The 16112-nt window shown below is 42.4% G+C and overlaps 1 protein-coding gene across 5 annotated transcripts in view; it reads left to right on the forward strand.

Annotated features, from left to right (window-relative positions):
• Positions 1-16112, forward strand: part of col13a1 (collagen, type XIII, alpha 1) — a 66654-nt gene that overhangs the window by 19406 nt on the left and 31136 nt on the right. Inside the window, exons 11-18 of one of the 5 annotated variants that reach the window (XM_084021649.1) lie at positions 641-682; positions 5760-5843; positions 6332-6373; positions 6487-6504; positions 7623-7649; positions 7851-7895; positions 9723-9749; positions 11296-11340. In XM_084021649.1, the coding sequence (XP_083877775.1) occupies positions 641-682; positions 5760-5843; positions 6332-6373; positions 6487-6504; positions 7623-7649; positions 7851-7895; positions 9723-9749; positions 11296-11340 (330 nt within the window). Of the gene's footprint in view, positions 1-640; positions 683-1100; positions 1164-5759; positions 5844-6331; positions 6374-6486; positions 6505-7622; positions 7650-7850; positions 7896-9722; positions 9750-11295; positions 11341-16112 lie in introns of all 5 variants that reach the window. The other 4 variants (XM_084021650.1, XM_084021647.1, XM_084021648.1 and 1 more) reach the window with 4 other exon arrangements.

The following is a 16112-nucleotide window of genomic DNA, read 5'->3' on the forward strand; positions in this document are numbered from 1 at the left end:
AGAATGGTACCATAGAAAAAGGATATAACAGATTATATGGCTCTACAGGCTGAAATGGTAATTAATTGCGCAAATCTTTTTATAATAAACCACACATTTGATGTAAAAAGGGGCGCTGATACACAAAAATATATATTTCAATGGAGTTTTCTTTTTTTGTTAATATTAAAATTGTATTTATTTTACATACAAAACCACAATTGGATGACATTCCGTTGAATGATTGACTTTAATATTGGCAGCTCTTGACTTCCAACCTGTTGTGGTGGATAGCTGGAAATGGTGAGGGACAAAGCTGCACACTTGCCTACTTACTACATTTATACCCCCTACTTATATTCATAACATTCTGTATATATTTCCATAGATATGCTACTATTGCTATATTTAGCTTTAAACTTCAAAATAGTGTGACTGACCAAACAGTGAAAAGAAGTATATCTAAACAAACGTGTGTTTAAGTAAAACATGATAATACTTCTTTACTTTAGAGCTTCCTGCAAAATCAAATTGTGGAAATATGTACTCTGTGTAAAAAGTAGGCAAGTTGCATGCAACTGGTTGTACTTGGTGTCAGCGGGATCATACCTGCATCGTCCCGTCCTAAACCTGTATCTGATCATGCTGGTCGTCTCAACAGAAGCGGCGTATTGTACAGCCCTGTGTTGGACAGTTGGCCACAGTAAGTCTGGATGTGCTCTGTAACTGTACTGCTGTACTCTCTTTGTGGCAAGACCGGCGCCCACCTCTGCTCCGCTGCCAGCTAGGGGCCTGGCTGCCTGCTAACGGGGACGACGATGTACAATGTGACGATCGCTGCTTTCAACCGGCAGATTCAATAAGAAAAGAAGCATCGCAGTACATCGATCATCCCCTTTGCTGCTCCAAGCCCATAGTTTGCCTTTTCTTCAACATTGTTTCCTTTTTCTCTCCTCTGCCCTCCCATTTCCTTGCTTTTCACTCCGATGTTCTATTTGTCTTTTCCCCTCCTCCTTCTTCTCCCCTATTTCCTTTCTCCGGCCTCCTGGTGACCTTTGCCCTGTGCCCATTTTTTCACCGCTGGCTACCTGTGCTTGTGAATCCCCCTTCCCCCCCGACAGATGTTGCCCATCACCGTGCGCAACATGCCCTCAATAAGCCCTCTAATCCTAAAACGCCTCAAGGTACAATTCTCTCTGCCCCCTACTTGCCACCCGCCATCATCTGTCGCCAAAACACTCTTCCTCCGCCGCCGCTGTCGTGCTGTAATTAACCAACTTTTGGCTGCTGCTGCTTCTGAATGGTCCGTCGTGTTCAAGTCCTTTTCTGTCAATGATGCATGACAGGAAATGAAGATGCATTTGTTCTGGTTTCACACAAATCATGAAGCATTATGTTTTATTTTCAAACTCTCTGTAACCTTCCTTTTGGAAGTCCAGCTTCCTGTTTCACAGGTTGGGTAGAACTCAGCAATTAATCAGCTCACCTGTAATCGGTGCTAGCCATGTGCACATAGAGAAGAAATACAGTTCATATATATGCACACTAGTTCTATATGAACAATGTGACAAATATATGGCATACCATTAATAATAAAAACAACATTAATAACCATAATAGGCAAACACAGTTCTCTACACGTTTGGAAAGGGAGGGGAAGCAGAGTACTTAGTTTGTTGCAATCAACTTCAACACTAGATGCCACTACATTCTACACACTGCTCCATTAATCAACACAGTATTGTTTAAATGCGATGCTACCTGAAGAACTATTTTAGTTTATAAATCTATGACTATAACCGTTAGTAGAAAATAGAAAGTAAAAATGAATATGGAGCATAACATTACCAATACTGTAACCATATATTTGAGCCATTCACAGAATTATGTAAAGTTATAGAGAGGCTAAGTCCCACTCCTTCTGGTGTCCCTCATAGGACCTTAGTTCGTAAAAAATATGAGAGGAGGCAAACTATTTTTTTGATTCTGTTTTAATTGTCCCATGAATGCCACATATGATGTTTGTTAACATAAAAACTAATGTTTCAAGTCCAGAAAATTTTAGAGCGTCGTAGGTTTGTCGTCGTATCATTTAGTTTAGTGTGAAACAACTCAGTGAACTACATCTCTGGTCTCACGTACCTCACCAACACGTTAGCTTGTCTTGATAGCTAGCAAGCTAACTTACCTACGTTCCATCACTAATGTAACGTTATGTTAGCTGATGTGTTTGATCCAGCAACTCATTTTATCAGCAGGAAGAGAAAGAGGAGAGAGACCTGTTGTTAGTGTGAGTAACGTTACATCCTGGTACCCAACACACAGAGAGACCTGTTGTTATAGTAACGTTACATCCTGGTACCCAACACAAAGAGAGACCTGTTGTTATAGTAACGTTACATCCTGGTACCCAACACACAGAGAGACCTGTTGTTATAGTAACATTACATCCTGGTACCCAACACACAGAGAGACCTGTTATAGTAATGTTACATCCTGTTACCCAACACATAGAGAGACGCCACTTACTTCACTATTGGTGGAAAGGCTTTAGAATGATACTTCAACAGTACAACCTCAAGATGAGACTTTATTGAAATTAACTTTGTAATTGACATTTGTGATGATAACTGGTCATATATTTTCTGAAATAAGGCCCTATGGGGGACACAGGAAGAGGGCGGGACATAGCCTCTACATTTAAAGTTATTACATGTCCTGCAGCCATTTCGGTCCAAACGTTCCACCAGACAAAGCTGTGTGTGGAGGACCTGGCGCTTCTCCTAGTTGGCATTGCACCAGGACACAATATCTTGTTTGGAGATCAGTGACAAGATGGACTGACATACTGGACCCAGTTAATGTTGCCACATGATTATAAATGCAGACATCAGCCAATCAGTGTTGACCATCTGATATAATGAGGTTTGATTCGTGACGAGAATTAAATATAGCTTTTTCTTTTTAAAAACATTCTTTTCTTGTGGTCAAATTGTGCAGAGCGGCACATTTTATTATCAGCTATTGGCAGCTGCACACCAACAGAAACAGTGTGTGTTTAACCCCCGAGACATAAATCATATCTGGACACATGATAAAATATGGATCCAGTTTGGATGGAGAGTTCTCCATTATTAGAATAGAAGCTTGGAAGCATCTCTGGTCCTGAGCTACTGTACATGTGTGTCGTCCTGCAATAACACAGAGATTGCTGAGTGACTGAAGTGAGGCCAGTGCTTTGTGTGAGGAACTTCTCTAAGTCAGAACACATGTGCAAATAAATCTCAAACCGGAGCATCATGCATAAATTTCATGCCATGCAAACTTGCTGCCCTCTATGAAAATTGCATATTTCCATATGGAGGTGTCTTCTCTAAAAAATATTAGCAATCAAGAAATTTAAATTATGAGCTCCAAAAGTTGCGTAGCAAAAATAACTTTAGGGTGAAACAAAGAGGACGCAGCTTCAGAACAGATTTTATTCCAGCCACTGAGGTGTATTTATTCCCTTCACATCCTGTGCTCATTGTAAATGTCCTTTATTTGATTTGGTTTCGGATCATTCCCAGGGCTCTGGCAGTCTGCCTTCACTATAAACACACATAGATTTGTGTTTCAAAGAAGCTGCAGGAGAGATCAATGTCAAAATTACGTTCATTTATTTCAAATATAAACATTAATCATTTTTGCAGTTACAGATCTTTTACCCGAAAGAAACTTGAAGCGGAACTCATGGCTTATTTCACGTTTCCCAGTGCCTTGCTCTCCGTTCACAGCTACTAACCGAGAGGAATACACTGACTGCACTCACCAGCTTTCTCGGGAGCTTTTCCACAGCTAATGGAACCTGCTCAGGTGCCATCATGTGACCGAAGTACCACCTTTGTTAACATATGGTGTCAAATAGTAACTGAAGATATAAGATAGGAGTAGAAGGAACATTCCCATTGAAATCCACATAGCAGGATGGTCGGCGGCCATTATTGATGTGTACCTTTGCCATTGCAACCACTATAGTGGGCCACTATCAGTGGAGTCGTAGTCTGGCTTTGACGTTTATTAAAACAAAAGAAAAACATAATTGGAAGATCGACGACCCAGCGGTGAAGCCCGTCTATACTTAAACTCTGGAGTACTGGAGTAGCTCACTTGACTCATTAAAAACATCAACAATTTGCTAGCTGTTTGTAGCTCTCTGGAACATTTACATTTAGGGCATTTAGCAGACGCTTTTGTCCAAAGCAACTTACAACAAGTATAAAAAAAGAAACCACAACATATCGTTGCCGATAAAGTAAAAGCGAAAAAGTAGAAACAAGTGTTAGGTCCTCGTCTGAGTAAAGTAGTAACTGTTCAGCAAGAATACCTTAAGAACAACAGTGCTATGATCAAAGTGCTATAGGTCAGAACATAGAAGTGCATTTTTTTTGTGGAAGTGGGTCATGCTATGCAGAGTCGCAGTAAAGTCTGGACAGGTGAGTCTTGAGTCTTTTGCGGAAGATGGGAAATGACTCTGCTGTCCTGACATTGATCGGGAGTTCGTTCCACCACTGAGGCGCCAGAACAGAGTCTGGATTTGCTAAGCGACATTTGTTTGATTTCAGCGATGGTGGTACCAGTCGGCCAGCCGAAGTAGAGGAGCAAAGTGCTTGCATTGGGGCATGTGGTTTGACCAGTGTTTGAAGGTAGACGGGTGCCGTTCCATGGTTTTAGAGAGAAATGCAAGAAGAGATACAGGTCTGTAGTTTCGGATGTCAGCACATTTAGTTTTTTTTTTTTAGGAGTGGCTTCACCGTATCTGTCTTGTAAGCCGCTGGAAAGTCATCAGCAGTGAGGGAGAAAGGAGGGGTGTGTCCTGTTATCTAGACTAGTGGAGTCGTAACGTTAGGAAGCAGAGAGAGACAGACTGCAGGAGTAACATTTAACAACATAATGCTTAATCAACACATTGATATGACTTAGCAAGCTAGCTAACTAGCAGAGTTAGCTAGTTAACTGTGCTAATTGCTATTCCACTTGATTGTTGTTTTCCCTGGTTGATGCTGTTTGAAGTTGGTCTACGCTACCGCGGTTGCAATGGCAAAGATACACGTACACTCTGGCCATCCTGCTACATGATCCTATATTATTTCTGCAGTAGAGCTGAAGAACAAGCTTATGTATTCTACGAGTTGGGAGTGAGAACGTGTTGCAGCAGGTGACTGGAAAAAGATTAAGAATACCTGTCACAATCTCCTTGAAAGGGACACTGAGTATGCTTTCACCCTTGTTCTTCACTTCATGACTGAAGTTCTATATTTAGACCATTGTTTGCTATTGTTGCTCTTGAACTTAACATGCTGCGTTCCTGGGTGAAGCCAGGCAGCTAGTTACAACATCGACAAGGAAGAGGTCAAACATTCATCCAAGCCCCAGAGGAGAAAACTAACCCAGCCAGAGTACTTCCTAATTCTCCCACAAGGGGTCCTGGATCATGTCCTGACACCTAAACAAGCTATATTCCTTGAAGTCCATTGGATGTGGTACAAGCCCTGAAAAAGAGTGAACCTTGAGTTTGGAATATTTATCCCACATACATGTTCCAAAGGTCAGAATGAATCTCAAGCATTACAGCATCACTGCTTGGCTTGCTCCCCGGCTAACCTCCTTCTCTAACCCCCCCCCCCCCCCCCCCCCCCCCGCTGTAGTTATTTGTGCTGTTGTGTGAAGTTGTTGTGTTGGCATGGCCAGTGTGGCAAGGCATTCTCCAGCATGGCAGGTTGTAACTCAAGGTCTCCCAGCAGGGCGAGCCTGGAGCGCAGGGACCACCGGGCCCTCCAGGACTCCCAGGCACCCCAGGCCTGCATGGACCCAGTGGCCCAATGGTGAGTTCACACGTGTAGCCGCTTTACTGAAGTAACGTTAGTAAGGAGTGTCCGTATTTTACTTTAAGGAGTTATTTTAAGCCAAACCATGACGTTTTTTCTCAAAAAATCATCTTAATGGTTTTGTTGCCGAAACCCGACATTGAGTTGTTGTTGCGTCACAGTTCAGTTCCACCAACAGGCAATGTGCTGTTAAGAGCTTGTTGATTCAACTTACTTCTGTGAGATCACATTGGTTAGATGTTGGCAACAAAACTAGCCTAGACTGGAAATGGGTCGAGTCACACATTAATCAGGGCCATCATTAAAACATGACTCAACTGTTTCAAAATTGACATCAAGACATTGTTGCTGCCTGAGAACATCCAAGTATGAGACAAATGTTCACTTTGACAACCAATGGAAATGTTAAAGGTGCAAGTTTAATCCTGATACTTTCACTCAATAGATTCTGTCTCCCAATAAGAGTTGTTTCACTTCTCTTACAGGGTAAACCTGGTGAACCAGGAAAACCAGGAAAAGATCCGAGGGTAAGCATTGGTTCAGTGAGTCCTGCACTTTCTTTTCTCCAGAATCTTCTCATTAGTGAACATTTCTCGGCGTGATATTAACCTTCTTGTGAATTTCTTTGTTGTTTCTGCAGCTTTTACCAGGACTGAAGGTAAACACATTCCTCTTCTTGTCCAAACAGCAAAATAATCATTCCGAATAGCGTGATTAACTTCACTGTGACCTCTCATGAAGTTATTACAGTCAAACACACCTAGGCCCAAATAAAACCAGGGATCAAGTCAAGATGTTTCCACTTGGTCTGTGTGCAGCTGCTCTGATATTCAGACCAAGCCCACCTACACAACAAAAACTCTACACATTACAATGTTTCCTTTGGACTGGATGAGTAGATCTCCACATGAGGCATTAATCGTCACAGATTATTGAACAGGGGGAAAGTAGATTGTGAGGTCAGAGGCCTCTAAATGCCTTTCGTGATGGAAAACAAGCCCAATCTCGCAGCAGGAAGTGGTTCAGGCTCGTGATTGGCTTCAATATGAGCAGATATAACTGAGCTGACGTGGAGCTCTCGATGTTCCTCTGCTGGTGGATGGGGAGGAAACATAAACAGATACAAACTGAAAAATGATATAGTTCATGCTATTTAAAAAAACATTAATATCAAGCTTTCATTGTCACATGACACATCTACTGCCATCAAAACAGGAAGGAAGGAGTAAAGCCCGCATCTTGTTCCATTTGAAGACCAGGGTGACTCCACGCTGGAGCTGAAGTTGAGAATATTTAAAAAAAAAAACACTTGAAAAGTGCATTGTGCAATAGAGGAACACAGACCAGGCAACAATGGTTTTGCTGATGACATGTTTCTAGTGATGTGTTTTGGTGTGATTTGCCCCGAAGAAAACAATGGTTCTTTGGTTTCTCTTTGGAGGTATTTCTAGAGGCGTGTGCTAGAGGTGTCTTTCTAGAGGTGCGTTTCTTTCTAGAGGTGCGAACCAATGGTTCTGCAGGCACCACGTTTCGTGCCGAGTGTCTTGCTGTGATCGACCCCGAAAAATCTATTATTTAGCGGATGACACATTTCTGGCAATGTGTCTCTGTGGTGTGATCTGACCCTAAGAAAACAATGGTTCTGCAGGTGTGATCAGACCCAAACAGGATTTTGAAGTCCTTAAATAACCTCAGCCACCTGCTCTTCTGAACCTACATGTGTCACGCTGGCTTAAAATGTACTTTGTATTCACATACATTCGTTCATATCTCCAGGGTGAACCAGGTGTGCCAGGACAAAAGGTGAGCTGACTTCTTCACTTTTGAATAAGAATATGGTTGGTAGAGTCCAGGATGTAGCTTGGCTAGGAAATACTTTTTCACTACACAATCTACTATACACATTGTAATTCATAGACTTTCCTTCACAAATATAAAACATATTGTGTTGTCCACTGTCAATCAGTGTAAAGTTATAATATTTGTCCGACGGTGCCTCCACAGGGGGATCGAGGTGATCTTGGCCCACTAGGTCCTGAAGGCTCAAAGGTATTCCAGTTTTTATAATGTGTCATGTTTAACCATGGTGTCAAAAAGTTAATACAACCCCGATTTGCTCTTTCTCTAAAGCAACTATGCTCTGATATCCTTTCAGACCAAACTTAGCCAGCTTATATGCATTTTTTTTATAGATTGTGAAACATTAAAACAGGCATGACACTTCTTGATGGAAAAATACATTTGTTTTACTTTTTCCATTGATTGTTGAGAATGAACACACACACTGTGAGGCTCTAACCTTGACTCTGGAGCTCTGAGCGACGTTACACTCTGCACGTGTTTGTCCTTCTTCACTTGTCCATGCATAGCAGATGTCCTCTGGAGGACACACACACACAGCCATGCACTCAGCACTGTTCTACACTCACATGCACAGGCTTATATGGCATTGTTGGGGATTATGGAAGAGGATGCTAAAAACAAAAATGATAAAGTAGAAAAAGTAAAGATTTAGTTAGTTTGTATCTGTGGCAGGCGGGAGACGGGATGTCATGGTTGGACTCAAATTTCCATTAAGTCAGAGTGAATTACAGGGAAGGATTTGATGACTTTTCAGCTACCAAAACGTTTAGAATTGTCATTGGCTGAAACTAGACTACAACTATGGAGGATGAAAATGACTAAAATGTGATTCAAACTAATAAGCATTTTGTTTAGAGATGAAAGGTGTATTCACACCAAATACAAAGTGAATTTCACTCGTGTGAAAACCTATTCGTCTCATTTGCGTCTTTGCATGGACTTTGCATGAAATGTTGCTTCCAGTTTGGTGCCAACACAGCATAAGACTGAATCTCAAATAGCTGCCAAAATGAACAATGGCCCAGTAAACACTGTTAACATGAGTTTATGATCTCAATTTTATGGTTTCAAGTATTCTATAATACAGCTTGAGATCATTTGTATCAATGGGAACGTAATTGAGTAGGAGACAGGGTTTTATCTGAGGTGTCTACTGTCTGCCTGGATGATAAAATGTGGATTGGACTGAAACCAATGTTTCGTGTGTGTCTCTGTGTGTCTCTGTGTGTGTGTGTGTGTGTGTGTGTGTGTGTGTGTGTGTGTGTGTGTGTCTGTGTGTGTGTGTATGTGTGTGCCTGTGTGTGCCTGTGTATGTCTGTGTGTGTGTAAATGAATAACTGGAGAGTGGGTTATGATTCTTTGCGGTTTGGTGATTAAACAGTTATATGATTCATTGTTAATTGGAAGAACTGCTTTAAAGATTAATCTTGTGATTTTTGAAAACTTCAAAAAGTAATTCATGAAAAGTAAAGATGTAGTTAATAAATGGTTCAGAACTTTTACTCTTCCCAGGGCTGAGATGATGAGCTTTAGCACATCATCTCAGCCATCTGTGTCTCATCAAACGTCATGCTGCTGCTGTCACAACAGAACCACCATTTATATCTAGAATGTGACTCCGAGGCGGCAGAGGCCGCTGGAAGAACCTTGTCGCTGCGAGCTTCTGTGCAGATTATTGCCTTGTAAACTTCAACCATTCTTCCGTCTCACTTTTTTTTCCCATGAACTCAGCCGAGAATGCCGATCCCACTTTCTGCCATGAGCTTTATGAGCACATTAGGCAACTGAGCTGAGGGTTGCTGGGAGGACGGAGGAGAGGCCTTCACAGGCAGCAATATCTGGCTTGGGTTCCAGATGTTGCACAACAACTTGAAAATGCTCCTTTAGCTTACACATCCACTGGCTGGCTTTGGACACATTGTAATGCTTATGGAGGATCATGTACGCCATCTAGTGGATCGCTGTTGTTGTTACATTTACTTCATCTTTATTTCTTTCTGCTTTACTTCACAGGGAGTAAAGGGAGACCAAGGAATTAAGGTAAGACTATTTTTAAAGTGTCAGACAATATAGTAAATGGCTGCCAATAAAAGTTTCAGCCTGATAATGTGTTCTGTTCAGGGTCATTAGAAAAAAAAGGCAATGCCTACACATTACTCCGCACCAAAATGTATTGATTGTGGATCTTCGATTGTGGATCGATTTTACAAAGGAATTATTTTTAGATAATAAACAGCAAAGAAGCTGCATGACAGGCTGCTTCATGATGAAATCTCGACAAAGTACATAGAAGAAGTTTTTAAAAACAGCGATATAAAAAATATATATCAGAAAACACATCACCTACGATCAAAAAAATATATATATAAATAAATATATAAACATTTTCTATCAATGACTTGGAATTATTTTGTTAAACATTGAGTGAATTTAAAAAGTCAAAAAGCCTAACTATTAGTAATTGAAAGGTACAGCACTTTCAGGGACTAAAACTATATACTTTGAACTTCATGCTTTTATATTTCATCAAAAAACAAACACTAAACAATACAAACTGAGGTCAGTTGTAGCTTCGGTCCAGATCAGCTTTAGTGTGTTTTCACATGTAGTGCTCTTTGTGGCAGTCCGTAACATTTTCATCTATTTAATTGTCTTTTAAGTTCCTATCCATCACAGAGTGAGTTAAAACAATGGTGATTGATCACATGACCCACTAATGAAAGAAATAGGATCTCTGTGTCTGTGGCCACATTCCCGCTAAACTCTAGAGGCCGCTAGAAGCAAAGCATCTCACATCTTACGGAGTACAACTTTAAAGGAACCAGACCTTGTAAAGTGGACCAACAGAAGAGGGACTCAGCTCTATTTTTGGGTTCACATTGTCGGTTCATTTGAGAGGACTCTATTCTGTTTCAGATCTGTTTGGGCCCCAGTCCTGTTTCTGCTGGTCGATCTGCTGGTTGATTATGTTTAATGTTGTTTCCATGTAGAACTCTGAGCTTTCTCTTCTTCATTCCCTCTAAAATATCTATTCAATTCATGTGAAAACATCTCCTTCAAACACTAGATGTATTTAACTTTTCTCAAAAAACTTTACTTCACCTCTGTTAACATTAACATTGGGACTGAGCTCCCCACCAGCAGCTGCTGATGAGTTCAACACAGATTTGTGGATCGGTGACTAGAAAGCCTTATTACACACATTGTCTACTGATAATGGTCGGTGACTGATCAGATGGGCAGCAGCACGGCTAAAATCCAACAGCAGAGAGCAAAGGGAACCGTATTCAGACCACCTCCTGAGGAGGTCTAAGTATGTTTCACCTCACTTCGAGGTCTTTTGGAGGGCTGAAAGGGACCACATGGATGTAACGAGAATTAGGGACCTTGCATTGCTTGTATCTGTCTGTTAACTTTGTTACCAAGAACAGAAGATAGAAGGGCCCTCGTATCATCTCTGAAGGTTTAGGTCTCCTCCTGTCAGGTCCATGTCAACATGGAGAACTCCCCGTATCCCCTGAGCCTTCACTTGTCTTTTAACATGGTTGGTCTGTTCTCTGAGCTGATGTTTCCATGCACTCTGTAGGGAGATGAAGGGAAGAGGGGTTTCCCAGGAGAGAGGGGGGAGAAGGTAGAGCGAAAGCCAAGCATGGAGTTGTGTGTTTGTGTGTTTGTGTGTGTGTGTGTGTGTGTGTGTGTGTGTGTGTGTGTGTGTAGCATGTCAAGGTCTATTTATGCATGGTGAGATCACAGACAGGGCCGCTGAAGTCTGGATGATTGAAAGGCTCCAAAAGCACTTCAAAAGTCACCTGACATCCATCATGAATATAAATCCATTAAAATCCATTTGTGAGGACATGGATTTATTCTGTAAAGGTATAATCAGCTGTGCTATCTGAGTGTCTTTACCTTGCAAGAATTCACATTGTATCAGGATGTTTTATTTATTTATTCATGGTGGCTTATCTGGCCTGTTTTCTTCTATTTGGATTTATTTGGATGCTATTTAATAGAGACATCTTAGTGTTGATGAGACACAAACCAAAAGGTGACATGACAGTGACTATATACTGTACATCCACTTCTTATAATCAGTCTCTGACCACTCCATAATTCAAAACAGCACAGCCTCGAGTTCAGTAATTTGGCTATGACCATCATGGTTCACGGCCTTCGCCATCTTGGTTTTTGGCTGTCATCATCTTTTTTGCAACTATAAGTGATCCAAGAGGGTGAAGCTACGTACAATCGAATGCTGATTTCATTTTAGGCAATTTTAGGACCAACAGACTCCCAGACTGGAAAATGCTGTGTTTTGTTTATCACAAGGTACCTCTGCTTTCTGGTCTCATTGCCTCTAAATGGACGATCATTCACTATATGAACATCATGCTGGATTGGAGAAGACTTGAAACTAGAGAATGAGACCATGAACTCATGTTTTACTGAGATGATGATATTATATTATTATGATTATGATTATTATTATGATTATTATTATTATTATCTCATAGACTTCTATAGAATCAGAGAAGAGTCACCCCCCTGGTGGCCATTAGGGCACTTTGGCAATGGCTTTACTTTTCAGAACCGGAGTTTGCTGCCTGGGGGGCCTCAAGGCTCTGTTTTCCAGTGCCCCCTGATATAACATATCATCCACTTTTATGTGGACAACATGGAGGAGTCCCAGTCCCTGCTGACCTACAGCAGCTCTCTGGCCACAGTAGCATGGCAGTAGCAGCCGCTGCCATGTGTGTGTTTTCTCCATTAAGTCTCACAGATGGACAGATGGGGGGAGGGGAAAGAAAAAGTATAAAAAGGAAAACTTCAAGGAAAGTTCATTTTATCCACAGGAAACAGCATTCTGGAGAGGGTTTTAACGTTTACTAATAAAGAGAAAGTGCTTTTGCAGGCCAGTCCTTCCATGTTAGGGTATGACCACCTCAGAGTAGAGGATACCATCAACTCAGGGGAAATCTGTTCCATATACAGTCTTTTGCCAGAGTGAAATAAAACGGGTAGAGGTAGAGGTTTTGTGAACCATTAATATCTGCAAGGCCCTGACCACAAAGGATGATGATGATGTTGACTCGGGCCCATGTCATGAAGAAAGCAGACCCAACAACCACCTCAAGACCTGGGGCCTTATTTATCCTGCCAAAAAAAATTGAGATTCATAAAACCGTGCATATGCAAACTGTATGCAATTTTCCCTTTACAAATCACAGATCACCTACAAGTGTGCGTACCTGAATCAGCCTCTTATCTCACCCTGTACATGGCCATTTTTAACCATAAGCCAATGCAAAGCACCAAAACACATTGTATTTAGAGGCCACAGCAGCAGGAGAATGAAAAAAAAAAGCAGTGCGAGTGGCAACCCATTGCTGCCACAGTCAACGTTATCAGTGGGACAGAGCGGACCAACATGAGTGGACTAACATGAGCGTACCAACATGAGTGGACCAACATGAGCGGACCAACATGAGCGGACCAACATCAGCGGACAGTGGCAGAATTCAAGAAGAATCTAGGCACAGCGTCCGGCACCAAGCAGCATGGCACACCAGGAAGCGGTCAGGTTCTCACGGATGCCGTCCTGTGACTCAAGCGAGACTCCATCAGCGCAATAAACAACGTTGCAGATTCCCTGGTGGAAGTCACTGAGCAAATCAACAACTCCTCAGTGGCAAAGCCACGGGAATTGATGAGATCCGTCCAGAAATGCTGAAGACTTTGGTGGTGGAGCAGCTATGTTGGACATTGCATGGAAGTCAGGGACAGTGCCTATGGAGTGGCAGACCGGGGTGGTGGTCCCCCTGTTCAAAAGGGGGACCTGAGTGTGTACCAGTTACAGGGGTATCACACTACTCAGCCTCCCTGGTAAAGTCTACTCCAAGGTGTTGGAAAGGAGGGTTCGGCCGATAGTCGAACCTCTGATTGAAGAGGAACAATGAGGGTTCCATCCTGGCCGTGAAACAACGGACCAGCTCTTTACTCTCATGAGGATCCTGGAGGGGGCCTGGGAATATGCCCATCCAGTCTACATGTGTTTTGTGGACTTGGAGAGCGTATGACCGGGTCCCCCGGGATATTTTGTGGGAGGTGCTGCGGGAGTATGGTGTGAGGGGTTCACTGCTTAGGGCCATCCAATCTCTGTACTCCCAAAGCAAGAGCTGTGTTTGGGTACTCGGCAGTAAGTCGATTGTATGTTCAGTGCGGGTTGGCCTCCGCCAGGGCTGCGCTTTGTCACCAATCCTGTTTGTGATATTCATGGACAGGATATCGAGGCGTAGATGGGGGGAGGAGGGTTTGCAGTTCGGTGCGGATCTCATCGCTGTTTTTTGCAGATGATGTGGTCCTGCTGTCATCATCGGTCTGTGACCTCCAGCACTCACTGGATCGGTTCGCAGATGAATGTGAAGTGGTTGGGATGAGGATCAGCACCTCTAAATCTGAGGCCATGGTTCTCAGCAGGAAACTGGTGGATTGCCTGCTCCGCGTAGTCAATGAGTCCTTAGTCCAAGTGAAGGACTCATTCGGGTAGGGAATGAATCCTTACCACAAGTGAAGGAGTTCAAGAAGGTCAGGGTCTTGTTCGCAAGTGAGGGGCCAATGGAATGTGAGATTGTCCGGTAATCAGAGCAGCGGGGGTGGTATTGCAATCGCTGTACCATACCGACGAAAAGAGAGCTGAGCTGGAAGGCAAAGCTCTCGATCTACCGGTCAATCTTCGTTCTTACCCTCACCTATGGTCATGAGGGATGGGTCATGACTGAAAGAACTAGATCGCTGGTACAAGCGGCTGAAATGAGTTTCCTCAGGAGGGGGGCTGGCATCTCCCTTAGAGATGGCAAACAAGAGAATGCAAGTAATGCAAGAACTTGGCCAATTAATAAAAGATTCAGTAAAATGAACATTGATTGTTGTTTTTCCTTACATAACAAACGCTGCATGACAGTTTGATAGGTACGCACACTTTCCCGTCAAGTTTGGTTTTTATAGCTCACAACCTTTGCGTACGCACGTTTCCAGCCCCGTTTTGTGCGTACTCAAGCTTTATAAACGAGGACCCTGGTCCCATGTCTCACTCTGGTGAAATACTCTGCTACTCTGCTGCAGGCTGATCTAATAAGTTCCCTCTTTGATCGCAGCTTTGATTTGACTTTACCTTTGGGAACAGCAGCAGACAACAGGGAGACAGAGTCAGAGAGTCAGGGAGTGTGTGCCAACAGTCGCACTTCTTTGACCAAATGAAAAAGTATCTCTGCCTTCCTTCACTGCAAATGAGGAGCAACGAGCTCACCAGCTGGAGGGAATATTAAGAGCAGAGGGGAAGTTGTCCAATCACTCACTGTGTTCTTTTATTCTTCAGGCCATACATCTTTATGCAGCACTTTTTTGACTCTATCAGTAAATTTAAATGAAAAAAATATCAGAAGGATTTCTTTTATAAAACAGTCTATGGGCAGCTGGTTTTGAAGCCTCGAGTTCGGTATTTGGGCATCACCATCTTCCTTTTGGCAGTGATCATATTCATCTTTGATAGTCACCAGCTTGGTTTTTGGTTTATTGAAAAAAATCGATCTTTTTTGAGCAATCGAAATCTTCTGAACTAACCAGTAAACAATGGCGATCAGGTTGGGTTAGACACAGTGGTCCAGAGCAAGATACCAAATACTAATATTTTGTCCACATTCATGATTCCCAATCATGAATGAGCTTTCCTGTCTGGGCACTCTTAGACCGTCCAAGGTCGTCCAAACCAACAAAACAAAGTCCAAAAGGTAAAGGTCACAAACCTGGCAATATAATAAACACAAATAACAGATTGTTGGCAGATTTACAGGAAGGGTACTGGTCTGGAGCAGGATAGAGGGAGGCAAGTACCAACACAGGAGTCACTAGAATGGCACTTAAGTAACTGTGATGAAGGCAGGGTGAACTGATGAAGGGATTGCAGGCTATAGAAAAGTGGAAACCCACTGAGGACAAGTGCTGGACATGCAAGTCAGTTTTACGGTAGTTTGTGAAATAGTCATTAATTGCAATCTATTGGTTTCGCATACAGTGATACGAATTGTTCATTTTTTCAGGTCTCTCTGCAGTAACCTAAAACTAATGTTAGTTTTGTAATATAATGTTGTCCCATCTCAGAGAAAAGAACATGGTGATTGCAACATGATGGCGATTCCAACTGATTCGTGCTGAGTGACACGAAAAAATGTTTAAATTGATAATATTTGGCATTAGTGACACAAGCTGACTGATATAACTGTTACGATTTCATACACCTAATCTGGATCTAATCCTCCACTTGTTACCAAGTTTACCAGTTCGCCATTTGTACACATGGACCTTGTACTTGCAAGTCATGACCAAAACTCTGGCAGTGAGTAGCTG

The sequence above is a fragment of the Eutrigla gurnardus genome (genome assembly GCF_963514095.1).
Source record: "Eutrigla gurnardus genome assembly, chromosome: 11".
NCBI lineage: Eukaryota > Metazoa > Chordata > Actinopteri > Perciformes > Triglidae > Eutrigla > Eutrigla gurnardus.